An 18,989-nucleotide genomic window follows, 5' to 3' on the forward strand; every position below is an offset into this window, starting at 1 on the left:
ATTTTACTTTTCATTTCGAACCTGATTACGTATTAATGTATGTATGTCCGAAAATTATGTCGAACTGTTTACGAACACTTTCATCGCGATTAACGTTATTAACCAACACGCTTACTTCAACGATTAATCGTTATTATCGTTTTCTTTGAAAATACATAGTCTGCGAAAGCTATCAATTAAAATACGATCAACGAATTATAAAAGAGAAATGAAAGAATAATTTTTTCTCTTACAAATTGAATTAAAGAAAACATAACCTACGATGATCCGATTGATATATGAATACATTATGATGTTTTATATTTATGACAGGGTGATTATTTTAGTATTCTATTTTTAATGAAACTGGTATATATATATATATATATATATATATATATATATATGTATGTATATATATATGTGTGTATGTACGTATGTAGATGTAATTTGTAAGAAAGTCCTAAAGATAGTTTGAGTTTTGTTTGTTATCAACCGAATTAGTTACCTGCTCTTTTAATTATGTAGAATTCTTCTTTAACGACGCTCGATAAAACAATTATTATTCAAGTGTACAGTTTCTGTTATACTCTGATAAAGTTTAATCGCTTAATATTCGATCAAACACAATGTCTTAACCTTAGAATGTTTATCTAGTTGGTAGTTGACGTATATTAGAACGAGGATTATTTAGACGATAACAAAAGCGTACAAGGATACATCGTTATATATTTATTATTCGTAGCGCTAGTATCGCAATAAGCTATATCTAATATCTTATTGACAATCCGCAAAACAATTGTGTTCAAAAATTGTTTATTTGGTATAGGTCTAATGATATAAATAGTTATAGAAACAATTTTGAAGTAATTTTTTGGAATAGTACTTAATAATTATGGCAAGATATTCGAGTGATTCAGATTCAGATTATAGCAGCAGATACAGAAGAAAACATAGCAGAAAATCTAGGTTAGTTAATATACATTATATAAAATAATATAATGTAATAAATAAAAGAGAAAATTTAATTAATATAAATTATAAATAAATTTTATGGATTGTATTCCTTAGATCCACCAGTTCAGACACTAGTGAATCTTCACCGTATCGTAAGAGATCATCTAAGCATTCAAAATCGAAACGCCGACATCGTTCACACTCCAGAAGCAGAGGTAGAGATAGAAATTCGAAAAATTACAAAGGTGGCAGAAGCAATTCGGGTGATAGAGAAAAACGTCGCTATCGTTCTCGTACACGTAGATCGCATTCTTCTGATCGTAGCAAAAGGAAAATGAGATCTACTTCTAGAGACAAATCTAGAAGTCGTTCTAGCAGTTCGCAGTCTACCGTTAAACCTATACTTGAGAAATCTAATAATCCCATAACGAAAGGTATAATTTTGTTTTCATTGAGAGGACAGGATTTACGATCTCGTATCAATATTGAATGATGAGATCATGCAAAAAAATTTTGCAAAGTTCAAACACGTTGTATGTACATTTATCTTCTGCAAATCTCTCTTTAGATGACTTTTTAATTGAACCACGTATCAAGGAAAGTGTACTCGAAGAAATAAATTCTGAAGGATTTACGCCTAAACAATTTACTTCGTCTTCTCATACGAAAGAAAGCAAATTTAAAAACATTGTCATCGATATTAGTGCTGATACTATTCAAATTCCTACGGTAGCGGATTCCACTGTACCAGAAAGTATATTCCATCCTTCGGTAAGAACTTATTTTTTCTTCTACATTCTATTAGAATAAGTAATATAGCAATAAATTATTTTATTATAACATTACTTTCAGATCATGCTGGATCAAGATGCTCGTTTTGATAAATGGGTTAAGAAACTTTATACGCTTAGGCAGAAAGCAATAGTTGATATGACACACGGTAATTTTACTTGACGCCTAGTTGATTTAGATATTTGATATTTTACATCTTGTAAATAAATGGAAATATCGTTCATTACATTAAAGTACGTCTATTACCTACATTGCGTATTTTGTACTACAGATTTCTGTTTTTTTTTGTTAAAATTCTTTCTTCCAATTATAAATTTCTCTTCTTTTCAAATTTTTCTCTTTTCAAATAATTTACAATTCTTGTCACTTAATGGACAATGTAATATAAATTACATTTAACTTTATATGTATACTTTTTATTTTTGTATGATCTTACAATATATCTTGCATACACAATTTTACAAATTTTATATATGTATTTATAACTGAAATAGAATATATCTATTAATAATAATAATAATAATAATAATAGATAACATAACAGCATAAAATAGAAAAAACTTGGCATGTAAAATATAAAAATCAAATCCTAGAGAAACTTTAAAAAAATTAAATATATTAGAAGATACATATTTCTTAATCATGAAAAATTTGAAACAATTATAATTATCACGTATAGCCTTTTATAACAAAAAAAGAAAAATAAATAAATAAAATAATATAAAATAAAAAGTATAGTGCAATCTCATATTTCCACTTAATTCTACGAACGATTACTATGCGGTATACATCATCTTACTACACATGCAGTAAGATACAGAATATACGTTCTTGTAACACTAAATCCCCTCTCTCTATTATTTTCAGCAGAGGAATGATAAATTATTATTTAGAGCTAACATTAGAGCTCATATCAAAGCCATTTGCTTGCTTTTAAAAATGATCATTTATGGTTTTCTAAATATTCTGCAGTATATATAGAAACAATTTTTTTTTCTTAATTTTATTTTATATATATATATATATATATATATATATATATATATATATAATAGGTATATATATATAGCCAAACAGTTTTAGATATTTAACTTAAATATTAAAGATACACACGTGTTTCTACTATATATATATATATCAGAATATTAAATGCATGGAATGCAATACATTTATTTTTCTACACATTTTTATTCGTTATATTTTTCTTTTTAAATGTATGTTTTTTACTAATAATTTGAAATATAGAATGAATTTCAGCAATTAAAATTAATCTAACAAAGATTTAGTATTGTTTAAAAATAGTCCTATAAAAAATGATAAGAAATATATTGCTTTATCAGAGTATAACACGCTAATAAAAAAGAGCGTATGATATATATATATATATATATATCTATCTATTTTAATTGAAACAGAATAAAGAATAAATATCTTTTATATTTAATATAACTTTATGACTTTATCAATTTTGACTCACAACTATTATTTTATTTACCTTGCAATTTAGCAATTCCAATTGAGAAAAAGCTGTCAAACTATAAAATCTGATATGTATCTATTAAAAATAAGAGCAAGCTTTATTTATTATGAAAAGATATTATATAATCATTGCATATATAATCTTTTTAAGACAAAGAAAATTTGTAAAATAATGTAATATATATATATATATATATTTCATTTGATATTACGGAAAAAAAGTTACCATCCGTTTAAAACAATTTCCCATGTAATGATAATAATAATGTTTTAATTTAAATATAATAGACACATCCTTTTTACAAGATTTAATTAAAAACATAATCATATTGTGCAGCAAATGTGATAAATATTTATCATTAACCAACTCCAACCAAAATCAATTATCTGCTCAATATCGATATAAGCTTATAAAAAGAATGTAGCCTATTAATTTATCTTTTTCAAATTCTATTGCACATCTAAGATTAACCAGTTACTGCTTGATATTTAATTATTCACATTAGATATGAATGTGAATATAAATGATGACTGCTATTCAGGATCAAGAAGATAAATGTTGTGGAAAGACATAATGGTGTTGAAAAGTAGACTTACACCTAAAAAGTATGAAATTAACAATTTGTTTGTATTAAAATGTTAAAAATAATAGAAACTAAATTGTAATGTGTTATATAAATAATAAAAGTTATATTTATAAAAGAAATCGGTATAGTCACCTATGTTTTCCGGGTATTACATAACCTTTTTTTACATCAATCTACTGAGTCTTAATTGCCTAAAAAATGTAAATTCCTTTTGTGTTTACTTATGGAATTCGTTCAGGTTCAAAATATCAACTTCTACAATATCTTTGCCAGCATATTGTGCAAAAATACCGCTTGATGCACTCCTTTTAACAACTGAAATTTCTTTGTATTTATTTGTTGATTACATACAAATATATAAAACTTTTACCAAATAAATCTCTAAGAGACATTTATGTTAAAAAATATAAAATGTAAAAAGAAATATAAATCTATGTTGACTCACCAGTAGGATTTACACCTTTCAACATATATGTTGGCAAATTTTGGCATTCACGAGCAATGTATGTTCCCACAGTGGACATATCAGTAATAGCTGGAGTAACAACTTCCATAGTTTCACGTATAATATTTGTATCCACTTCATAATAACCTGATATATTCAGTATAATATATATTAAAAGATATACTCTAACCTCAAGATAACATGTGCTAGTATTGTTATATGATTTCATTATATTACCATTAAACATTTTTCTAAGTAGATCATACAGACTGTGTGGTGGTAAAATTACTTGACGATTCAATGACATAACGAAACAGCATCGACCATCAATATCTATAATTCCAGTTTTATTCTGAAAAATAATACTATATGACAGAAAAATGTTATTATTTAAAAAAAAAAAAAAATAACTATTTTGTAGCTTACAATGTTAAAATCGTGTATAAAACGTCCTTGACGTCCGCCATGAAAATCTGGCACATCAATCTTTTCATAATGTTCATTTTCAAGATCAATTTCAAATCGTTCTTTAAGGAAACCCTTAATATTATTGTCTGCATTTTTGTTAACATTTATTGATATTTGTTCGGAAGTTTTAGTAAGACTCTTGAATATGCTTGAATCAGCTATGATTGCCTGATGTATTTTCTCACTATTATATGGCATTTTATCATATGGAATGCTATACCATCCAGTACGGAATCTATGTATTTGTGCTCTGGCATATTGTATGTATACATAAAGACCGCCTATTACACCAATTATTAATATCATCAATGCAACAATGAACAAGGAGAATGTAGCAGTCATTTGAATTCTATGTATGCTTCTACGTGCAATCCAGTAATGTTTAACCATATCTTCTTTATTGAGTTGTGCCTCAGGATCAGTTTTTAAAGGAACCTGTATGATAAAAAGAGATTACGATTCTTTTTTTTTCTTGCATAATTAATGAAATATTATCGAACAAAATTTGTAATTTATCTTTTATAGATATCGTACATGGCTAACTACGATTTACATATATATGTATGGTACGTATAGTTATATATATACTTCCTTTAAGATAAAACTTATTACTGTATAACGATGATGTGCGTACATACATACATACATACGTACATACATATATAGGCACATACATACACATACATACTCTCCCACGCACACACACACATTACATATAAAAAATATTTGATGGAAATAATTATATAAAATTTTTAAGCTAACTTCGTAATAAACAAGATTAAGTCTACTACTAGTTTACAAGTAAAAAATAAAGAGGAATTAATAAAAATAAAATGTAGATATGCAAACGATACCGCTATCAAGTGTTAAGATATACGTGCTAACCGTAATAGGTTCTTCTGGAAACAATGGCTGCACCATTTTCCCCGACGCCTTCTTCTCACCAATTGCTTTCGTGATGATAGTCATTTTTCTGTCTCTTTTATTCTCTCCTTGTCTTCGTAAATTATTACGATAAAATCTTCGATCGAGTTTACGTTGTCATGAGCCAAATAAAACGATCAATATCAGTGCAAAATGTTGCACTAATTTTTCGTTCAAATAACGATTATAACAGGCGTACCCGACAACGAGAACAGCCAAACGAAGACCTCGACTAGCAGCAAACTGCGCACATGCAATATCGGAATCCTCCTCTCAAGATTGATCGGCGACAACTGCGCCATCACTCGATTAATTGTAGATATGCGCATGCGCCAAATAAATGCCGCGTTATTTGTCATCAATTCAAAGAATTGTCGATATTTTTTTGTATTAATTCCGTATGATCAATTAAATTTATACTTTACAAAGTAATAGTACTTATTTAATTTACATCTAAAAAGTAATTTAATTCTACTTTTTTTATGGCAAATAAATTTGTTTCAAAACAATTCCAAAATTCTTCTATTTGTGATGTACAATACACTAGCGACCTCACTTTTTAAGTACTAATTTGAGAGATTTATCGGCGATACAGTCGATATATTATTCGTCGATAAATTTTTTGACTTTTTTAACTTGCATTATTCTGCCATCTTATGTAAGCCAATAGAATTAATTGTTATAACTGCTTTTTATCTCCCTATTCAAAATTCTTGGGATAGGTATAATCGATTTTGAAGTGGTAAGGCAGTGGTCTTTTGTGCGCATCTTTCGTTAATTGTACGTTGCCTTTGATAAAGATATTCTTATTTTGAAAAGAAAACATGGAATCTGCTATTGTACATCTTGAACAAAGCGTAAGTTCTATTTTCAAATCAACGTTTCTTTCAACAAATTTTAAATTTATAGCAATTCTTAATATAAATGAAAAGTAATATTAATTTTTGTTCACAACTTTAGGTTCAAAAGGCTGATGGAAAATTAGATATGATTGCTTGGCAAATAGATGCCTTTGAGAAAGAATTCGAAGATCCAGATAATGAGGTACTATTTTACAGATCTTAAAAGAATAAAGTAAAACCTTAAAAAATATTCTTTATCTATTACGACTTATTTAAATTTTTTTACTTTTAACAGATATCTGTAGTTCGTTTATTACGTTCTGTACATCAAGTTACAAAAGATTATCAAAATCTTCGTCAAGAAATTTTAGAAGTTCAACAGTTACAAAAACAACTTTCTGATTCACTCAAGGCTCAGCTATCTCAAGTACATGGTAATTTCAATTTACTTCGTAACAAAATTGTGGGACAGAAGACATCTCAGTTAAAGTAAGAAAAAAAATTATGGAACAATTATTGTTTTCTTATTATTTCTTATTATTTAGAAATAATTGGCAAATGATTTTATTTCACTTAGATTCTATGTTCTATATTTTCTTAAGTATATCTCTTAAGTATATTTATCTGAAATAAGTTCTATATCTAAGAACTTAAATTTACTTATGTAACGTCATTCATTTGTTTATCAATTTTTATTTCCTTCAAAGTTCATATTCTGTATTCTGTAAATTTGAATATGAATATGATTAATATCTTTTAGAATAAATACTATTTGTTTAGATTTTTCAACTTTATAATATATAAAGTGTCACCAATAAGTAGTCATTCCTTCAAAAAATTAGTAAAAATTTATATAATTAGAAGAATAAAAGTGATATAAAATACTTTTATTTTAATTACTTTAACATATCTTACATTTCTCTTTTTTTCAATTTTTCTTTCAATTATATTTGCTTTCTAATAATCTTATATTATTGTATCTAATTTTTCTGTCTTCTAATTTTACATATCACTTTTATTCTGAACATTTCATACACAATAATTAAAATATGAAGGATAAGAATATGTAAATTTATTAATCTGACAAGTCTCTTCTCTAATAACTCTTCAAAGCACTATTTAAATTTCAATAATTGGTTTATGAATAAGATGGGATCAAGTGTTTTACTGACAAATAAATGATGTAATACGTGCCATAAATTTATGGCATTGGGGCCAATCTATATGCTCGTGCATTCAAGTTTAAAAGGTCTTTAATAAAATATTAATAGTAGTTCATTTATTTTGATGTATTAATATGTTTTAGAAACTATCAATAGTATATCATGGTTGATATATTGTTATATTATTACATTCAATAATGACATAAAAAAAAGATTGATTTTCTATATATATCACCAAGAACACATATGTATGTATATTTCTCTATTTCAACAACTTTTAAAAAATGCACTGATTAAATATTCACTTTGATAACACCATTCAATACTATCTTTATCTAAAGTTAACTAAATTATAACATATTATTTTCCATAATATTTTCATTTTTTAAAATATGTGCATTGAATGTGTTTAAAACAGCAGGATAAGTACAACTCATAAGAAAAAAAAAAGAAGAGTTTTGTACTAAATCATGAAAGAAATATATTGCCTTACCAACATAGTTGCGCATTTATCCAAGTACGTGTACTATGTTATATAATGTGAAATCTGTATTATTATATATACTATATTTATTATATAAGGTATATACGCATGTTATTTATTGATATAATCAATACAATAATAATATTTTTTAGTACTCAATTATTAGATTATATATTATCCAAACGAAAATGTTTTCAATGGTATATATTTATTCCATAAAATTAGAGATGTTATTGAATAAAACTGATTATTTTATTTAAGATTATTATTATTATTAAAAAATATTTTTTTGAATCAGAAACTGGATTTAATGATTTCCATCACAAAAAATATCATTTCTAATTATATAAACTAAGCGACAACAATTGTCTTAATAAAGCTATTTTAAAGCTCCTATAAGTCAATATTAATATCAATATTAATTAATTTGTAACAAAAAATACTCAGATCCTCTCAAATCTTTAAAATTGTTTTATATCACAATTAAGAATAAAAGTGCTTATTGTTAGTCCAAGTAGAATAAAAATAATAAAATTAATTTTTCTATTAATATTATCAAATAGCAAACATATTGAAATTAATGATCAGAGTGTAATTTAACAGTTTTTCATTTGGATATATGTATCAAAACTTAATATGTATTAATATAATTTATAGAGATAATTTAAAGTTACATGCATTTCTAATTCAGTTTTAATTATACTTTGGAAATATATTTATTATAATTTTTTGATCTATTAATAATCATAAATATAGTATTTATTTAATCGTTTGATACACAATAAAAAAAAATTAAATGAATATAGATATGCATGTGATTTTATTTAACATATATATATATATATATATACATATTTTAACTTTTGTTAATATATTTATATATATGTATACGTTAGAAATATTATAATATATAAATTAAGAGAAAAATGGTCTGGAACACATTTATAACGTGCCAAAACTTTGGTCAATTAGTAATGTAATCTTTCTTTTACGAAGAATAGGTGCATAAATATTATCTATTCTTTCGCATAGATAGGCTATAGAACATATCATATATAAGACTTAATCTATGTATTTAAATATTGTAAGTATATTAACATATTAGCATCCTAAAACGAACGTATCAATTTTTACTTTATTGAAGGACTGTGTCTTATTATCTACCTACAATATATTTAACATAAACATTATAATATTAGCCATTTAGTATTCTTCTTTTTTCGACTAATAAAATGTTCCGCATATAATCAAATATATAAATGTAATAATATGCTTCCTATGCATCGTCCTTCAATAATTATTTATACTCGTACAGCTGTTAATATTATTATATTTCACTGCATGTTTCGTATTTAACTATATATGACACGTTATTATCTATATAGAGCGATATTTATTTAAAAAGCTTATGCGTACAAATCTATCCATTTTAGATAATTAAATAGTTTATGATATATTAAATAATGAAGTAAAATATTACATAATTTTACTTTTTTGCTTTCTTTCTACTGTTTCCATAAAATCAATGAATTCAATCTATTTCTATTCGCATATTTTTCTTAATTTTCATAATTCGATAAAAATCATATTTGTAATTAAATGTACAAACATTAAGTTTCTCAATATATACGATTATTGTATGTATGATTATTCACAAATTTCTATATATATATATATACACACACACACACACGAATCCTCAACGTAAATAAAAACTGTATCTTTTTAGATATTATATATATTCATATTATAATAAATTGTTATCTCCGTAGTGAATCGATCCTGTGTATTTAGTGCTTTAAAATTATTCTGAACATAAACGAACGAAATGAAATAAACAAATATTGACATCATCTATTATTACAAATTTGTATAGATAAAGTAAATGTTTCTCTCTCTTTCTCTCTCTCTTTCTTTCTCTCGTAGATAGATACAGCAAAAGACCGGTTAGAATGACCGTGAATAAAAGTATGACCTTTAAACGCGTTCGAGATCGCAGACCTTCATTTAGACTTTTACTATAAAAGAAATTTCAATTTTCTACTAACATCTTTACAATTTTTAATTATATAAAATATACTTTGTCACTCTTAATTGTATAAAATTCTTTAAATTAAATTAATAGAAACAAAAAAAAAATAAAAGAAATACAATTCATGGTATAAGTCAATCAAATTAATTTTAAAGTTTATAAACTCTATGTGAATACGATTTACGCAACCCTTTTTATTATCGCATATAAAAAGCAATCATCATCCGGTTGATTCACTGGAGTACGTCTAAAAATGGATAAATAACAATAATTAAAATAAAACAGTATACCTTATCTCTTTTTTCTTTCTATTTTTTTTGTCTCACTGAACGCAACGTCTCCATTCGATTGAAAGTATAAAACTGAGACTTCGTACGAGAATTATAAGAATATGTTATAAATATTCATATAGTACATACATATATATGCTAACTGAGATCATAGAGTTTCATGGTCATTTGAAAACAGAAGATATGAAAGTTAATTTAAAACGCATGGATGCATTTAAAATCGATTGAAATAATCGCACGAATGACTTCGGCCAGATACTTAGTTAAAGTCTATTATTTATTTATTTATTTATTTATTTATTCTTTTTCCTTTCATTTTTTCTTTCCTGCTTTAACAATTTTCTCGTTGATTTATCACGAAACAAAGCATGAGCTCAGAACATAAACGGAGAAAGCACGGAAGTAGAGAGTTAATAGAACGAGACCATAATCTATCTATCTTTCTTTAAGTTATCATTATGATTTAAATCTATTACCGATGAATCAAACTAACGTTCATCCGTTAAAGATGCTAAACGAATGCCGATCAGAAAGCGTAAGCGTTTTGGAACATCAACACAAAGAATTTCCTTTCGTTCCGACAATTTTACACCTCACAGGCATCACTAACCGGTACTTACTTTCCGCATAATTTCCTTCACCGTTATGGGAAAGTATATAATCGCTGAAAATATATTCTAAGTGAATATGTCCCTCGAGTATCTATTTCTTGTCAATGCCATTGTAACGTTACTGAATATTTTTCAATATTATTTTCTTTCTTAAGACAATAGACAATGTAAACGTGTTACGAAACCTTTTATTCCTTCACCTTGTATTCAAGATCGTATATAAAATCTATTATAATAAAGTGGTGTCATGTAATTGGAATAATTTTAATATATAAATATTGATAAAAATAAATAATAAAGGACGATTATTATAATATATATGTGTAAGATATATTTGAGAAAAAGTAATTAATTACTCTGATTATTATTGTATATATTATTTTATGCAAGATATTTCAAGACTAATGACATACATATTATCTTTAAAAAAAGAAAAAGGTAATTAATAATTAGACTAATTTTATCTATGTCTATTTAAATCTAAAAACGATCTATTATATCATACTTTATAAAAAATATATATAATAACAATCAATATTATTATATAATTATTACTTTACGCAACATGTCCAAAGACGATTGACTTAAGCTATACCATTAAAAAAAAAAAAAAAGAAAAAAAAGAAAAGTCACTAATAATAACAAACGTAAGACAATGGATACATTTCAAAAAATAATTCCACTCACGTGAAACACTTTCTTTTTACAAAGAATAACTTTCAATGAAAATATATCTAATATTACTTATTGCAATAGAACAAGACTTTCAATAAAAACAAACAAGAAAAAAAAAAGAAAGTAAGATAAAAAACAATAACAACAATAACAATAGCAATTTCAAAACCAAATCCTTCTAGGAGTTAACCACACGAGAAAGGATTCATTCCTCTTTTTGGATTAACCAGAAATGGAAGAGAAAGGTATAAGAAATGAAGAAGTAGGAGGAGGAGTAAGAGAAGGAGGAGAACTTGAACCGAACATCGAACTCAGTTTTCGCTCGACATACAAGCAAGACACGTATTTGCAAGCATTGATGTCTCTCCCTCTCTCTCTCTCTCCCCCTCTCTCTCTTCCTCTCTTTTTCTTTTTCTTTCTCTCCCCTTCCTCTCTATCTCCTTCTATTCGACTCATGGAACGTGGTGCGCCAGAGTATGCCGTGAATACGAGCGAACGCCTCGTTCTAATGACCTACTCTTAATACATCCAATGTATGAGTGCCGTTCTAGCACGAAAGAGAAGTCCCAAGCTCTACAGAGAGCTCTTACGAGCGGCAAAACTTAAGTTCAGTCATCGACCGACCGGTTTCCTGTTTCGAGTACCGTCGAGGTCCCTTGTCACTGACTCTGATTCACCGTTCGCCGATGCGAGGAGAACAGTGTCGCGAGAAAGCAGGGTCCTCGATTCGATCATACAGACGGTACGTGTACTGTCCTTTTATCTTGTATCTCCCTTAACAATATCAAAACAGTGATCAAAGATTTTCAATGTGTATGTGTTTGTATATATGTTTTCTTCTTTTTATTTTCTTTTTTTTTTTTATGAAGAATAAAGCACGTGTTTGATATACCATCCAGTGATCCAGTGAAAGATTTAAACACAGAGATAAATTTGAAATCAAATACAATCATCGAGATGTATAAATGATCTTTGAAGATTCTTTTAGGATTTTTGGAATATTTATTTTTGAAATAATTAAACCATGCTCCTTTCGGGAATTTTCGATATCCTGGAATGAAATGGATATTTATATATAATAGAAGAGTAAATAAAATTGTTGAAATATTTATCGGGATGATTGATATTTCTTTTAGAATTTTGGATAAATTAGAATGAATACTTACTTAATCTTCGAAATAAAATTCTTGGAATACTTGTTGGAATGATTAATAATTCTTTTAAAATTTTCGACATCCTATAATAGATAAGAATATATATAAATAATAGTACACGTGAAATATATATTACAGTTATATAAAATATATATACATATACCTGCTATCTTGTATATATTGAACGTTCCAATTCTTGTTTAGTAAGATATGACATCTAGACAAATATTATTATCGTTGCATAGATAAAGAATTCTTAAAATCATAAAAAAAATTTCGATTGGACATAGTAATGAGAAAAAAGAAAATAATAATTTTAAATAGATAAATCAGATTTGAAGTATATGTATATAAAAAAATAATAACAATTTTTAATAGATAATATACTTTATAACAATGGCATTTCGCAACGCAGACACTTTTACTTTTGCTCGTTGTTCAGATAAGCTTATACATACATATATATATATATATATATATACATTTATATATATACATATAAGTATGTAGACTGTCCATGCGATAACCGGTCTACAGAATTCTCCCTTTATCTTCTCATAACTGGCTCGCTGCATAACATTGAACATTATAATCAAAAAATTATATAAAAAAAGAAATATTTATTATAATCAATCTTGTCAATCAAAAAAATTAGGTCTTCTTCTTTTTTACTTCCCTCTCTTTTAGAGGCCACCTCTCGCTTAAAAGATGCGTTTCGTGATTTTTGCATCAATTTGTCTTTTGACATTAGTCGTAAGACGAGTATCATCTCATGGAAGACTAATAGAACCACCTTCAAGGGCATCTATGTGGAGATACGGTTTCGACACTCCCCATGATTACAATGATCACGAGTGCTATTGCGGTGGCTTCACTAGACAGTGGCAACGAAATAAAGGGAAATGTGGAATTTGCGGAGATCCTTGGGACTCGTCTACCGTATGTCATTATTCCTTTTTTATCTGACAAAATTTATTTAATTCATAAAAATTAAAATTTAATTAATTAATTATTAATCCTTTTTTATCTGATAAAAAAATTTTAAAAGATAAATTGTCGTTAACAAAAGTTTCTTCCAATCCAATTGGAATCACAATAAAATGATGATTTTTTTTTTTTTTGTAAACTTGACAATGGATTAAAAATTTCTTTTTTTTTTTTTTTTTATCAGCCACGTTTGCACGAAACTGGTGGAAAGTATGGAAATGGGGTGATCGTTCGAAGATATCGAACTGGTTCCGTTATACCGGTACGCGTCGAGTTAACAGCAAATCATCATGGCTATTTTGAATTTCGCACGTGTCCAATGATCTACCGTGACAAGGAAGTTACCCAGGAATGTTTAGACAAGTATCTTCTACGTGGAGAAAATCGAACCGCAAGATATTATCCTGGTCCTGGTAACAAAATATTCGAAGGATATTATAAATTACCAGAAGGATTGACTTGTAGACAATGCGTTTTTCAATGGAGATATATAGCTGGCAATAATTGGGGTGATTGTGGAAATGGAACAGGTATTATTCCAAATCTAAAACTAAAAAAAGAAAAAGAAAGAACGAATGAAAAATATTAATACGTGAATTAAAACATGAAATGAGCTTTAAATATACTTTCGACATATCCATTGATAATTCTTTTGCATAAATATTATAGGTGTTGATTTTGAAATATCTTTATAGAAAGTAGAATAACAAGAAGCGTATAGTTTGCTATATCGTGACGAAATTTCTTCTGCATATTACTGTTATTTCAGCAATACTCATTAAATTCTTTTCACGTTAAGTTACATGATGAGATTGCAAGGAAGAACTAAGAAGGAGAATACACGATTAAAATAATGATAGAGATAATGTATTATGCGTTAGGAGCTGTAGGATGCGGACCACAAGAGGAATTCCGAGCATGTGCCGATATCGCTATCGGTGACAATGAAACTTTATCGTTACCAGATCTTCCAAAAGTGCCAACAGAAAGTACACCTACAGATACGTCGACGGAGGAACCAACTTCGATACCAATATCAGCACCTTCATGGTTATTCAGTATTATCATCGCTGGTACGTGTCTTTTGGTGGTGCTGGCTGCTATGGCACTGCTTTACACGTACTATTACCACGCTGGTAGAGCCAAAAAATGGCTTTTGCAAAGAAGACTTCTGACACCAGAGAATCCACCTGTGGCTCCACCAAGACACAAGAAATGTCACATCTCTAATGCACAATTGCAAATGTAATAATATACGATTATTGATTTTATACGTGTTATTATAAAAGAAATTTCTTTCATAAGATTTTTCTTAAGTATACCCATTGCAATTTTATCTCTCTTATTCGTGTCCATTATATAAACTCATAGAATTTTTTTTTCTTTTTTTTTTTTTTTTTAATATAATTTTTATAAACACCTGTATGTGCGTGTGATTGAACGATCGTTGCGTGAATTTACAATCTTCTTACGTATTTTCATTATGTATATACGCATTATCCATTTTATATATTAATGATATTTATTATTTTACATAATTAATTCCATGATATACTTATTTTCTGTATACTCTATTACAATAATTATATATATATATATATATATATATATATATATATATATATATATATATATACACATACACACACATGTATATTTTTTTAATGAAATTATTATATAAATTTGACATATATGTATATAACTCAAATGCTTACAAGTTTAGTTAATAACAAGTGTAGATCGAAGGAAGTTTTTAGTAGTTTTCTTTTGCTATAGTTTTTTTTTATATATATAGAAATTCTATTCTTTTCTTTTTGTATATATGTATTTTACTTTATACAATTATACAATATCTATACTTTCTCAGATATAGGGAAGGATACTGCGTGATACGGAGCACTGCAATCATTAAAAATACTGTTTTATATAATACAGTAAATTATTTTTTATTTAACAACATATTCCGAAAATCTTGATTACTCTTCGGCTGTGATATTCCATTCTTAGATGAGCTCTTATTAGTATCATTAGTATTATTACTGTTCGTAATTTTAACATTTCGCGGTACCATGGATAACAAGGTTTTTGGTAATCCAAATGTTGTTCTACTTACTGTACTACTACCCAATGATTTCACGTAAGATATTTCTTCTCCTTTTTTACGTTCTGGTGGTTGACTAATTGCTACATTTATTTCTTTATCTCCAATTTTCATACCATCGGTAGCAAGAAGAGCCTTAGCAGCATCACCTTCATTTAGATATTCAACGTATGCCAATCCTTTGGAATGTCCATTACGATAAGTAACTAAACGAACATCTTTTAACTTTCCATGAATATTAAATATTTTTTCAAGATCTTCTTTTGTCGTTGCAACTGGAAGACCTACAATATAATTATAACATTAATCAATTTTTAATCAATTTTTTTTCCTAATATCAAACTTTGTATAATCATACCTTTAACAAAAAGTTTATTCTTTTCTAGAGTGCTGTTGTATTTGAATCCTGAAATTCTTGTACTTTTGTTAGGATCACATTTTGAAACAAACATAGGACGTCCATTTATACGTGTCCTATCTAACGTTAATGCTTTTTCAACGGCCTCCTATAAAAACCTATATTTTATAATTGTTCCAAGATTATGAAAATTATACATTTTTATATATTTACAAAATCTATTAACATACTGTGTTGCTTAGTTGTACATAGCAATACCCTTTGCTACGTCCCTTATAATCTCTAATCATTTTAAACAAAGTTATTGCTCCTGCTGGCTTTAAAGCGTTTCTAACTTCGTCCTCGGTTGCCGTGTAATCCAAATTACTAATAAATACGGTTAACTTATCATCTATTTCACGATTTGTATCGATTTTTTCATTTTCAGATGATTTAAAACCTGGCGGTGGTTGAACTTCCGGCCTCATTTGTTCCTTCTCATCCTCCATTTTCTTATCCAAGTTAAGACGACTTTCTCGTAATTTAAATTTATTTTTCTCGTCCGTTTTCATTATTTTAAAGGGAGAACTTCCTAAATTCTTCCATTTACCTGCATCGTCTGCTTTTCTCTTGTTTGTTTTTTTTGATTGTGCAAATAATTCATTTTGCAAATTAGCCTGTTGAGCTTTTGATCTTTCTTCTGCAACTTTCTCCAGTCTTTCTTTTGTTTTCACTTCACAAAATTCCATCTGTTCGAGATTACCTTCGTCACGCTCAAAATCCAACCATGAATTCGCCACGCTTTCTGGCCAATCTTTGACCGAAGTCAATGCTTTTTTATATAATTTTCTTAAATGTTTTGTATCGCCATAACATCTGTATTTAAGATAAAAATTATAGGATATAGATTATATCTCATATTTGTTTAGATAATTTATCGATATAACAATAAATTACCTTTCTAAAGAAATATATTCCAACCAATAAGAAGCAGTTGCCGAATGGCCTTGTGAAAATATATCTGCCCAAAGAGATCTAGCCTTTTCCATATTATTGGCGGTTATAGCTTCTGTTCTTGCCCAATATTGTAAAATAACGCAATTTGGATCACCATCCAAACCAAAAATTTTAGCCAAGTGTTCGCAAGCTCTGTTAAACGTATTACGAAGGATATCAATTTGTTTATCTTCTTCGTCTACGTTTTTATCTATTTTTCGGCGCAAATATTCTAAATATTTCATCCATAAATCACGATAATCCTCTGCTGTTGGGAAACCTATAGTTAAAGCATTTTCTAATAGCACTTGAACTTCTAGAACAGGTCTCTCCCATTTCTCGTAAGCTCTAATCCATTTTTGCCAAATTGTTGAACACCATGGAATATTCCTTGATGCTCTTTCATATATTTCGCTTAATATCGACTCTATCTTAATGTTGTTTTCAAGATAATTAAGATAATCGAGCCAAAGTGGTACTTCGAGACTGAGATCTGCAATTGCTCTCTCATATAAAACTGTAACACGACCTGGATCTCCATTTTGTTTTTCATATAACAAATATGCTTTAAAAGCATCAAACAATTCACTTTCGTTTTGCGCAGATACTATTTTTTCTTCATAAGGAAGACGGAGATTTAGTTTCGCAAAAGCACGTTCGTATCCTCCCACTACAATATTATCATCTACAGTAGCTTGAACACCATCTCCAGTCCTCCAAACTTCATACTCTTCATGGGTCTTCTCCATATCGAGCAAAGGACATGCTAATTGGCGGCGGAATAAATTTCCAATACGTTCCAGTTGTTCTTTCCTTTCAGCTTTATTCGAAGGATCAATCTACTTGAAAGAAAATCAAATATATGATAGTAAAACATAGTAGCATGAAAAAACGTATATTTCTTTAACTTACCAATGCAAATAATACTGCTTCGAATTCTCTAAATGCTTCCCATATTATAGCTCCTTTAATAGTATGCAATCCAACGGACGTTAATGCAGATTCAAAAAGTTGACGAACGTTTTTAGTTCCATCCTTCTCATTATCCATATTTCCAATACTGAACTGTAAATACTCCAGCCAAATGTCAACAGCTAAAAAATATTGTTTCATTTAACGATTCTTATATATAATAATTATTATTAAACAACCATCAAAACAATAACTTACAAAGATAATCCTTAACGGCTCTCTCGCACAGTTTGACAACTTCAGCTTTTTCTTCCGCACTCACAGCTAATTTAATCTCATCACGTATCCACGAGAGCCATAATTCTGGACTCAATGGATATTTTAAACTCATGTTTTCTCTTGCAACACGTAGACGTGTAAGTTCCCCTATTGTTTCAAGCTTTTTTATCAATGCTACATGACTACTGTAATCATAAGGATTTTGTGCCAACGAAGTTTCTAAAATTTTGATTTCTGCTTCATCAGCATCTTCGTCATCGTCGTCATCATCATCGTCCACATTATTTTCATTATCATCATCATTTAAATCATCTCCGTTCTCCTTCTCATCTTTATTGTCTATTTCTTCATCTTCTTCATTTTCTTGTTCATCTTCAATTAATTCTGTCTCCTCTTTACTTACGTCTAATGAGCTCGTACTTGAACACTTTTCTTTATCTACCTCATTTTTGAAATCCATTTCTTCCATCTTGATTTATTTCAGCCACAAAAGAA

The 18,989-nt window shown here is 27.8% G+C and overlaps 5 protein-coding genes and 1 long non-coding RNA gene across 7 annotated transcripts; 3 read left to right on the forward strand and 3 right to left on the reverse strand.

The window, feature by feature from the left end:
• The first annotated feature begins 424 nt into the window (after window positions 1-424).
• On the forward strand, window positions 425-2,712 carry LOC127072154 (luc7-like protein 3). Its single transcript, XM_051012383.1, has 4 exons — window positions 425-948; window positions 1,051-1,370; window positions 1,505-1,707; window positions 1,789-2,712. The coding sequence occupies exons 1-4, from the start codon at window positions 875-877 to the stop codon at window positions 1,888-1,890; spliced, it is 699 nt and encodes a 232-aa protein (XP_050868340.1). The 5' UTR covers window positions 425-874; the 3' UTR covers window positions 1,891-2,712.
• A 45-nt stretch (window positions 2,713-2,757) lies between these two features.
• On the reverse strand, window positions 2,758-5,892 carry LOC127072152 (integral membrane protein 2B). Its single transcript, XM_051012381.1, has 6 exons — window positions 5,593-5,892; window positions 4,666-5,142; window positions 4,477-4,591; window positions 4,240-4,386; window positions 3,927-4,109; window positions 2,758-3,806 (listed from the first exon to the last, which is right to left on the reverse strand). Exons 1-5 carry the CDS (start codon window positions 5,674-5,676, stop codon window positions 4,012-4,014), a joined length of 921 nt encoding a protein of 306 aa, XP_050868338.1. The 5' UTR covers window positions 5,677-5,892; the 3' UTR covers window positions 2,758-3,806; window positions 3,927-4,011.
• A 407-nt stretch (window positions 5,893-6,299) lies between these two features.
• Window positions 6,300-7,746, forward strand: LOC127072127 (uncharacterized). The gene is made up of 3 exons (XM_051012312.1): window positions 6,300-6,488; window positions 6,592-6,675; window positions 6,769-7,746. Exons 1-3 carry the CDS (start codon window positions 6,456-6,458, stop codon window positions 6,964-6,966), a joined length of 315 nt encoding a protein of 104 aa, XP_050868269.1. The 5' UTR covers window positions 6,300-6,455; the 3' UTR covers window positions 6,967-7,746.
• Window positions 7,747-11,609: 3,863 nt separating this feature from the next.
• LOC127072126 (uncharacterized) lies at window positions 11,610-15,228 on the forward strand. Of its 2 annotated transcripts, XM_051012311.1 has the most exons (4): window positions 11,610-12,470; window positions 13,570-13,821; window positions 14,054-14,399; window positions 14,751-15,228. In XM_051012311.1, the coding sequence occupies exons 2-4, from the start codon at window positions 13,591-13,593 to the stop codon at window positions 15,116-15,118; spliced, it is 945 nt and encodes a 314-aa protein (XP_050868268.1). In that variant the 5' UTR covers window positions 11,610-12,470; window positions 13,570-13,590; the 3' UTR covers window positions 15,119-15,228. The 2 variants fall into 2 exon arrangements, with proteins under 2 accessions (XP_050868268.1, XP_050868267.1); XM_051012310.1 differs by lacking the exon at window positions 11,610-12,470 and having other exon boundaries at window positions 12,936-13,821.
• LOC127072128 (uncharacterized) lies at window positions 12,464-13,190 on the reverse strand. The gene is made up of 3 exons (XR_007785318.1): window positions 13,046-13,190; window positions 12,895-12,965; window positions 12,464-12,779 (listed from the first exon to the last, which is right to left on the reverse strand). It is a non-coding gene; the product is annotated as an uncharacterized LOC127072128 (long non-coding RNA).
• Window positions 15,229-15,789: 561 nt separating the features above from the next.
• LOC127072131 (squamous cell carcinoma antigen recognized by T-cells 3-like) lies at window positions 15,790-18,967 on the reverse strand. The gene is made up of 6 exons (XM_051012315.1): window positions 18,474-18,967; window positions 18,216-18,397; window positions 17,265-18,142; window positions 16,559-17,183; window positions 16,329-16,476; window positions 15,790-16,254 (listed from the first exon to the last, which is right to left on the reverse strand). Exons 1-6 carry the CDS (start codon window positions 18,961-18,963, stop codon window positions 15,809-15,811), a joined length of 2,769 nt encoding a protein of 922 aa, XP_050868272.1. The 5' UTR covers window positions 18,964-18,967; the 3' UTR covers window positions 15,790-15,808.
• Window positions 18,968-18,989: the final 22 nt, after the last annotated feature.

This window comes from Vespula vulgaris, chromosome 24 (genome assembly GCF_905475345.1).
Source record: "Vespula vulgaris chromosome 24, iyVesVulg1.1, whole genome shotgun sequence".
In the NCBI taxonomy this organism is placed as follows: Eukaryota; Metazoa; Arthropoda; class Insecta; order Hymenoptera; family Vespidae; genus Vespula; species Vespula vulgaris.

Bases quoted from the DNA above. Each gene is read 5' to 3' on its own strand.
- LOC127072154 (XM_051012383.1), top strand. From the start codon at position 875: ATGGCAAGATATTCGAGTGATTCAGATTCAGATTATAGCAGCAGATAC. The intron at 949-1,050 runs GTTAGTTAATAT...TGTATTCCTTAG, and splicing joins AAACATAGCAGAAAATCTAG to ATCCACCAGTTCAGACACTA. The intron at 1,708-1,788 runs GTAAGAACTTAT...CATTACTTTCAG, and splicing joins AAAGTATATTCCATCCTTCG to ATCATGCTGGATCAAGATGC.
- LOC127072152 (XM_051012381.1), bottom strand. From the start codon at position 5,676: ATGACTATCATCACGAAAGCAATTGGTGAGAAGAAGGCGTCGGGGAAA. The intron at 5,143-5,592 runs GTTAGCACGTAT...TTTATCATACAG, and splicing joins TTCCAGAAGAACCTATTACG to GTTCCTTTAAAAACTGATCC. The intron at 4,110-4,239 runs GTGAGTCAACAT...AAGAAATTTCAG, and splicing joins GAAAGGTGTAAATCCTACTG to TTGTTAAAAGGAGTGCATCA.
- LOC127072127 (XM_051012312.1), top strand. From the start codon at position 6,456: ATGGAATCTGCTATTGTACATCTTGAACAAAGC. The intron at 6,489-6,591 runs GTAAGTTCTATT...TCACAACTTTAG, and splicing joins TTGTACATCTTGAACAAAGC to GTTCAAAAGGCTGATGGAAA. The intron at 6,676-6,768 runs GTACTATTTTAC...TACTTTTAACAG, and splicing joins TCGAAGATCCAGATAATGAG to ATATCTGTAGTTCGTTTATT.
- LOC127072126 (XM_051012311.1), top strand. From the start codon at position 13,591: ATGCGTTTCGTGATTTTTGCATCAATTTGTCTTTTGACATTAGTCGTA. The intron at 13,822-14,053 runs GTATGTCATTAT...TTTTTTTATCAG, and splicing joins ATCCTTGGGACTCGTCTACC to CCACGTTTGCACGAAACTGG. The intron at 14,400-14,750 runs GTATTATTCCAA...ATTATGCGTTAG, and splicing joins TGATTGTGGAAATGGAACAG to GAGCTGTAGGATGCGGACCA.
- LOC127072131 (XM_051012315.1), bottom strand. From the start codon at position 18,963: ATGGAAGAAATGGATTTCAAAAATGAGGTAGATAAAGAAAAGTGTTCA. The intron at 18,398-18,473 runs GTAAGTTATTGT...AATATTTTTTAG, and splicing joins AGCCGTTAAGGATTATCTTT to CTGTTGACATTTGGCTGGAG. The intron at 18,143-18,215 runs GTAAGTTAAAGA...TCTTTCAAGTAG, and splicing joins AAGCAGTATTATTTGCATTG to ATTGATCCTTCGAATAAAGC.